Source organism: Nicotiana sylvestris, chromosome 8 (genome assembly GCF_000393655.2).
Source record: "Nicotiana sylvestris chromosome 8, ASM39365v2, whole genome shotgun sequence".
Taxonomy (NCBI): Eukaryota; Viridiplantae; Streptophyta; class Magnoliopsida; order Solanales; family Solanaceae; genus Nicotiana; species Nicotiana sylvestris.
The window spans coordinates 130,836,691-130,845,182 of record NC_091064.1 but is presented as its reverse complement, the minus strand read 5'-3'; the positions used below and the strand labels follow the sequence as shown (position 1 = coordinate 130,845,182).

Here is an 8,492-nt window from a genome sequence, read left to right as displayed (position 1 = left end):
AATTCCCTGTCAAGGGCCATGTCCTCAGTAATCCAAATTTGTGTCATGTCCTGCCTGATCACCTCTCCCCAATACTTCTTGGGCTGCTCTCTACCTCTCCTTGTGCCCACCACAGCCAGTCGCTCACACCTCCTCACTGGTGCATTAGTGCTCCTCCTCTGAATGTGCCCGAACCATCTGAGTCTTGCTTCCTGCATCTTGTCCTCCATGGGGGCCACACTCACCTTCTCCCGAATATCTTCATTCTCAATCCTATCCATCTTAATATGCCCGCACATCCACCTCAACATCCTCATCTCTGCTACTTTCATCTTCTAGATGTGTGAGTTCTTAACCGGCCAACACCTAGTCATGTACAACATGGAATGCCTAACCACTGCTCTATAAAACATAACTTTTAGTAATAGTGGAATTTTCTTGTCACACAGGGCTCCTGACACTAACCTCCACTTCATCCACCCCACCCCTATACGGTGTGTGACATCCTCCTTGATCCCCTGAATAACCGACCCAAGATACTTGAAACTACACCTCTTGGGAATGACTTCAGAGTCAAGCCTCACGTCCACCCCCGCTTCCGTTAGCTCGATGCTAAATTTGCACTCGAGGTACTCCGTCTTAGTCCTGCTCAACTTGAAACCTTTAGACTCAAGGTCATGTCTCCAAACCTCCAGCCTCTCATTGACGCTGCCTCGTGTCTTATCAATCAGAACTATGTCCTCAGCAAATAGCATATACCATGGAACCTCCTCTTGAATATGATGAGTCAGTGCATCCATCACCAGGGCAAATAGGAATGGGCTAAGCACAAACCCTTGGCGCAACCCCATAACAACTGAAAAATACTCTAAGTGTCTCATATTGTCCTAAACTGAGTCTTAGATCCATCATACATGTCTTTAATCACCCTAATGTAGGCAACCAGAACCCCTTTAGCCTCCAAGAAACTCCATAAGACCTCCCTAGGAACCTTATCGTACGTTTTCTCTAGATCAATAAACACCATGTGGAGATCCTTTTTCCTATCCCTGTACTGTTCCACCATCCTCCTAATAAGGTGGATAGTTTTTGTGGTAGAACGCCCCGTCATGAATCCAAACTGGTTGTCAGAAATAGACACCATCCTCCGCACTCTGATTTCTACCACTATATCCCAAACTTTCATGGCATGACTCAGTAATTTGATACCCCTATAATTGTTACAACTCTGGATATCGCCTTTGTTCTTATGCAACGGAACCATTGTACTCCACCTCCACTCTTCAGGCATCCTATTCATCTTGAATATAACATTAAATAACCTAGTCAGCCATTCCAAGCCTGCTCTACCCACACACCTCCAAAGTTCAACCGGAATTTCATCTGGCCGGGTAGCTCTGCCACTACTCATCTTACGTATTGCCTTCATGACCTCCTCGACCTCAATTTGCCTACAATAACTAAAGTCATGGGGACTGTCTACATTCCTCCATTCACCTAGTACAATATCCCGATCCCCTTCTTAATTTAGAAGTTTATGAAAGTAGGTCTACCACTTCCTCTTAATCTGGTCACCCCCATCAAAACTTTGTCGTCCTCATCTTTTATGAACCTCACTTGGTCCAGATCTCGAGCCCTCCTCTCTCTCTCCTTAGCTAGCCGGAATAACTTCTTCTCCCCGCCTTTGTTCCCCGATTCCTCATACAGACGTGCAAAAACCACAGTCTTAGCCTGCGTGACTGCCATCTTCGCCTCCTTCCTAGCTACCTTATACCTCTAATTATTTGCTCTCCTTTCCTCCTTGCCAGTGCTCCCTACTAATCGCAGGTAATCCGCCTTCTTCGCTTCCACTTTAACTTGGACAACTGCATTCTACTACCAGTCTCCTTTATGGTCACGGCGCGGCCCGAAAATATCCCTAACACCTCTCTCGCCGCCTTCCTTATATAGTCCATCGTCGTCGACCACATAGTGTTTGCGTCCCCACTACTGCTCCAAGATACCCTAGTTGATAATCTTCCTTCCAACTCCTGAGCTTTATCCTTAGTCAAGGCGCCCCACCTGATCCTCGGACGACCTCAAACTGACTTCTTCTTCCTCCTAATCATAATACCAATGTCCATCACTAAAAGTCTATGTTGTGTTGCGAGGGTCTCACTTGGTGTGATGACCCAAAAAGTCATCACTTGTTTTAATAATTAATTCTGTATTCCGAGGCCTTAAAAACCTCTTTTGGAATCACCTCGATTTGCATGCGTGGTCCGAGCGCGTATCCAAAAAGCCATTATGTGAAAATTATTGAAAAATGATAAATTTTGACTATAAAATAGATTTAAGTTGACTTCGGTCAACATTTTAGGTAAACGGACCCAGACCCATGATTTGATAGTCTCCCAGGGTTCGTAGGAAAATATGGGACTTGGGCGTATGCCCGGAATCGAATTCCTAGGTCCCAAGCCCGAGAAATGAATTTTAAAAAAAATTATTTTCTGAAATTATTTCTGAGTTTTGGAAATGAAATGTGTTTAAAACTCGATGGTATCGGGCCCATATTTTGGTTCTAGAGCCCGGTGCAGGTCTTATATGTGATTTAAGATGAGACTGTGAAATTTGGTAAGAAACGGAAGTCGTTTGAGGTGATTCGGACCGGTAGTTGTGAAAATTGATACTTTGAAAGTTTTGAGATTTTTCTTAGATTTCTATGCTAAATTCGTTGATTAAGAGGTTATTTTGGCGATTTGATCGTACGGATAAGTTCATATGATGTTTTTGAGTTAGTATGCATGTTTGGTTTGGAGCCCCGAGGGCTCGAGTGAGTTTCAGATAGGTCTCGGAAGGTTTTTGAACTCATAAAAGTTGCAGGTTTTTCAGTTTCTAGTGTTCTGGTATATTCTTCTTCGCATTCGCGGAAGGACTCTCGCGAACACGAAGGGTTAGTCAGGCTGAAGGAAATCTCCTTCTATGCGAACGTGAGACACAGGACGCGAATGCGAAGCTTTGGGGGTGTTTCCCTTCGCGAACGCGGACCTGCTATCGCGAACGCGGAGGCCTTTGGGCCTGGGCAGGGGGAAGGGAATTTTGTGCTACGCGAATGCGGCCACTGGCTCGCGAACATGAAGGCTCGAGGAGTCAAAGCTTCACGAATACGAGCCTGAGATCGTGAACACGATGGTTAATTAGCCTGACCCATCGCGAACGCGACAGTCCCATCGCGAACGCGATGAAGGTCTCTCCAGTGATTTTAAAACAGAAGCAAAAACGGGACTTAACCAAAATTTTATAACTTCTTCTTCCAAACTCCAAATTGGTCGATTTTTGAAAGAGAACTTTACCACAAATTCATAGGTATGTAATCTTAGACTCATTTTCTTCAATTTCTATTAACACCCATTAGATTTCTAGGCCTAAATTATGTTCTTAAGGGTAGAAAATTAGGGATTTGGATAGAGTTAGGGCTTTTTGCATAATTGGGATTTAGACCTCGTTTTGGGGTCGGATTTTGGAACTAATTACATATTCAAGCTCGTTGGTAAATGAGTGATCGGTTTTTGGTCCGAACCTCGTATTTTGACCAAGCGAGCCTGGGGTCGATTTTTGACTTTTTGGGGAAAATGATAGAATACCTATAATTGAGAATTGGGTATGAATTCTTCAGCATTTATTGATGTTGTTAAATCAATGTGGACTAGATACGAGTTGTTTGGAGGCGAATTCTAAAGGAAAAGCGGTGTTTGAGGCTTGAGTTGGCCGTGGAAGTTCGAGGTAAGTGTTTGGTCTAACCTTAGCTTGAGGGATTAGGAGTTGAGTACTATTTGCTACATGTTACTTGTTGAGTACGACGTATAGGCATGTTGACGAGTATCTATACATTGGCGTCAAACATGACCGTGAGTCTTATATTGAAACTGTTGTGTTCTGAATAAATACTACGAATGCCTAAGTTGTTGATTCTCTGTGTTGAGGAAAGATTATGATTATTCTCGTGTGAATTACTTATGATTGGGTATTGGTGCTAATTGAGGTAGTTAGATGTTGGAACAAGTTTGGTTATAGCTGATTTTCCCTTGTCGGGACGTAATTACTTATATTGTCGATTCCCTTACCAGGATAGTGTTGTTTCTTTATTTATCCCTTGTCGGGACTTTCGTTGTGATTGGTGTTGAACTGTATATTTGGATCGGGTTGCGCGCCGCAATAATATTATATTTGGATCGGGTTGCACACCGCAACAATATTATATTTGGATCGGGTTGCACGCTGCGACAATATTATATATGGATCGGGTTGCATGCTGCAACAATATTATATTTGGATCGGGTTGCATGCCGCAACAATGATATAAATGGATTGGATTGCACGCCGCAACAGATTTATTATGTTTTGGGATCGGGTTGTGCGCCGCAACAATTGATAATACAAAGTGTTCATAGATTGGTTACGAGTTCCTTAATGTTTTGCCGTAAATTCTAAATTGTTCTTATGCCTTTCTCTTAATTTACTGTTGGTACTGATATTCCCCCGCAGCATGTACCCCCCATCTTTACTTGTCTATTCATGTTTTATTTTCTGTTGCATATTTTATAACTGCACATGTTTATTTGGTAGTTTGGTCGTAGTCTCGTCACTACTTTGCCGGGGTTAGTCCAGACACTTACCGACACATGGGGTCGGTTGTGCTGATACTACACTCTGCATTATGTGCAGATCCCGGAGCGGCAGCTTTTGGACCGTAGCATTGGGTGGCTGCCTTCAGTCCAGTTAGAGATCCCGAGGTAGTCCTGCAGGTGTCCGCAGGCCCGGCGTTCTCTTCTATCTCTATATGTATTTTGTTTTCATTACTTCCGAGACAAATTGTACTTTTCTTTTCAGACATTTGTATGTAGTATTTGTAGACAGTCTGTGATATTGTGACATCGGATTCTGGGTAGAGATGTATGTTGGCATTGTCGTACTGGTTTTGGTTAAGTTATCAGATTAAACCTTCTACATGTATTTACTTATCATTAATATTTCACTGTTGATCGCATGTTAATTTTTAATTGTTAAAAAGGAGTAAATAAAAGAGTTAGTGATTCTACAATACGCGGCTTGCCTAGCTTTCACGAGTAGGCGCCATCACGACTCCCGATGGTGGGAAATCCAGGTCGTGACAAGTTGGTATCAGAGCGCTAGGTTACATAGGTCTCATAATTCACGGACAAGCTTAGTAGAGTCTGAGGGATCGGTACGGAGACTTCTGTATTTATCCCCTAGAGGCTATAGAGTTAGGAAAAACTTCACATTTATTCTTTCCTATCGTGCGGGTTGGTTTCTCAATGTTAATTGAATTTCTACTATGTTCTTTCGCAGATGGCGAGAACACGCGCTTCCTCATCCACTGATCAGTTGCTCGAGCCCCTAGTAGCAACTCCCACGAGGGGCAGAGGGTGAGGCCGAGGCCATGCTAAAGGCCGAGGTAGGGGCAAAGCTCAGCCCAGAGTAGTAGCACTAGCGGCGGAGCCTCAGGTTGACTTTGATGTTGAGGTTCCGACCCAGAGAGTTCCGGTGGGCCCAGCTCATGTCCCAAAGGGGTTTATTGCTACCCCAGTACTCCAGGATGCTCTAGTCCGTCTAGTGGGCCTTATGGAGAGTGTCACTCGGACAGGCTTGCTTCCTGTAGAACTAGCCATCTCTCAGGCTGGAGGAGGATCCCAGACTCCTGCTACTCGCAATCCAGAGCAGGTAGCTCCCTAGTTTCAGACTCTAGCAGTTCAGCCAGTTGGAGCAATTCTGCCAGGAGTGGTAGCTCAGACCAGTGATGGAGCAGCTATGTCTGCCTATGCTTTGTGAAGGTTGGACAGGTTCACCAAGCTCTTCTCTACTACTTTCAGTGGTGCATCTTCTGAGGATCCCTAGGATTTTCTAGACAGTTGTCATAAGGTTCTCAGGAACATGGGGATAGTGGACACCAATGGGGTCGATTTTGCTACTTTTCGCTTATCTGGATCCGCCAAGACTTGGTGGAGATATTATTGTTTGGCTAGACCAGCCGGATCGCCAACTTTGACTTAGAAGCAGTTTACTCAGCTATTTCTGGAGAAGAGGCAGATTAAGCGTCTCCTACAGGGTTCTATGACTGTTACTCAGTATGAGACCAGATTCATAGACTTGGCCCGTCATGCTTTTATCATACTTCCCACCGGGAGAGAGAGAGAGAGGGTGAGGAGGTTCATTGAGGTACTTATCCAGCCTATTCGACTTCAGATGGCCAAGGAGAATGGGAGTGAGATTTCTTTCCAAGAGGCGGCCAATGTGGCCAGGAGAGTTGAGATGGTTCTATCGCAGGGAGGTGGTCAGGGGCCTTGACAAGAGGCCTTGTCTGGAGGTAGAGATTCATATGGTAAAGGCCATCCTTGTAGGCCTTTTCAATCAGCCCTTCAGGTTTCTCACGGTGCATCAGGTGGTCGTGGTTCTCATATGCAGTATTCTGATCAGCAGCCCTACAGTGCACCACTAGCTCCTATCAGTGCACCGCCGCTCCAAAGTTTTTGGGGTGGTCATTTAGGTCGCCAGGGTCAGTCTCAGTTTCCTCAACTGCAGCATTCAAGTGGATGCTATGAGTGCGGTGAGTATGGTCATATCTATAGGGCTTGTCCGAGATTGGTGGGTACTCAGTCGCAGCAGCAGGGTTCCCGTGCTATGGTTCAGGTGCCAGGTATTTCATAGCCTGCTCAGCTAGCTAGGGGGTGGGGGTAGAGGTGCTAGAGGTGGAGGTAAAAGTGTTAGAGGCGGAGCTCAAACCGCTAGAGGTGGAGGCCAGTGAGTTGCAGACCTTCCTAGAGATGTAGACCAGGGTGGTGGGGCCCAACCCCGATGTTATACTCTTCCAGCCAAGCCTAAGGTGAGGCTTCCGATGCAGTTATCACATGTACTGTTCTGGTTTGTGGCAGATATGATTCAGTTTTAATTGATCCAAGGTCTACATACTCCTATGTGTCATCCTATTTTGCACCGTATCTGGTCATGCCTAGTGATTCCTTGAGTGTCCCTATATATGTGGCTATACTGGTAGGTGATTCTATTGTGGTAGATTGAGTCCATCGTTCTTGTATAGTTGTGATTGGGGGTCTTGAGACTCGTGTAGATTTGTTGCTTCTAGACATGGTTGATTTTGATGTCATATTGGGGATGGACTGGCTATCACCTTATCATGCTATCATGGATTGTCATGCCAAGACTGTGAGCTTAGCCTTGCCGGGTTTACCTCGCTTAGAGTGTAGAGGAACTCCTGGTCATTCTACCCGTAGTGTTATCTCTTATGTGAAGGCTCGGCATATGGTCGAGAAGGGATGTTTGGCCTATTTGGCATATGTTCGTGATTCTAGTGACGAGGTTCCTTCTATTGATTTTGTGCCTATTGTTCATGAGTTCCCTGAGGTATTTCCTTTAGAGCTGCCGGGTATGCCACCCGATAGGGATATTGACTTCTGCATTGATTTGGCTCCGGGCACTCAACCCATTTCTATCATGCCATATCGTATGGCCCTGCCTGAGTTGAAAGAGTTGAAGGAGCAGTTGCAAGACTTGCTTTAAAAAGGTTTCATTAGACCTAGTATTTTGCCTTGGGGTGCACCGATGTTGTTTGTTAAGAAGAAGGACGGATGGATGAGAATGTGTATTGATTACCGGCAGTTGAACAAGGTTATAATCAAGAATAAGTATCTATTGCCGAGGATTGATGATTTATTTGATCAGCTTCAGGGGGCCAAGGTATTTTCGAAGATTGACTTGAGATCTGGCTACCATCAGTTGAGGATTAGGGCATCCGATGTCCCTAAGACCACTTTCCGCACTTGGTACGGGCATTATGAGTTCTTGGTGATGTCATTCGGGTTGACAAATGCCCTAGCAGCTTTTATAGATTTGATGAACCGAGTGTTCAGGCCTTACTTGGATTCGTTCATGATAGTCTTCATTGATGATATTTTGATTTATTCCCGCAGTCGGGAAGAGCACGAGCAGCATCTTAGAGTGGTTCTTCAGACTCTAAAAGATAGTCAGTTGTATGCCAAGTTTTCGAAGTGTGAGTTCTGGCTAGTTTCGTTGCATTCCTGGGTCATGTTGTATCCGTAGAGGGTATTCAGGTTGATCCGAAGAAGTTTAAGGCAGTCAAAAACTGGCCTAGACCAGCATCAGCTATAGAGATCCGAAGTTTCTTGGGTTTGGCAGCCTACTATCGTTGGTTTGTGGAGGGGTTCTCGTCTATTGCAGCCCCGATGACCAGGTTTACCCAGAAGGGTGTTGTGTGCGAGCTTATAAAAGCTCAAGACAGCTTTGACTATGGCACCAGTGTTGGTTTTTCCCACAGGTTCAGGGCCATATACAGTTTATTGTGATGCATCTCGTATTGGACTTGGTACGATGTTGATGCACGATGGCAAGGTCATTTCCTATGCTTCACGGTAGTTGAAGATTCATGAGAAGAACTATCTGGTTCATGATTTGGAGTTAGCAACCATTGTTCACGCGTTGAA

General features: G+C 44.9%; 1 protein-coding gene across 1 annotated transcript; it reads right to left on the bottom strand.

Moving 5' to 3' along the window:
• Positions 1–314: 314 nt before the first annotated feature.
• On the bottom strand, positions 315–830 carry LOC138875678 (uncharacterized). Its single transcript, XM_070154535.1, has one exon. The coding sequence runs from the start codon at positions 828–830 to the stop codon at positions 315–317; it is 516 nt and encodes a 171-aa protein (XP_070010636.1).
• Between the last annotated feature and the right edge of the window lie 7,662 nt (positions 831–8,492).

What these genes read in the sequence shown, in the direction of transcription:
- LOC138875678 (XM_070154535.1), bottom strand. Translation starts at nt 830, where the DNA reads ATGGGGTTGCGCCAAGGGTTTGTGCTTAGCCCATTCCTATTTGCCCTG.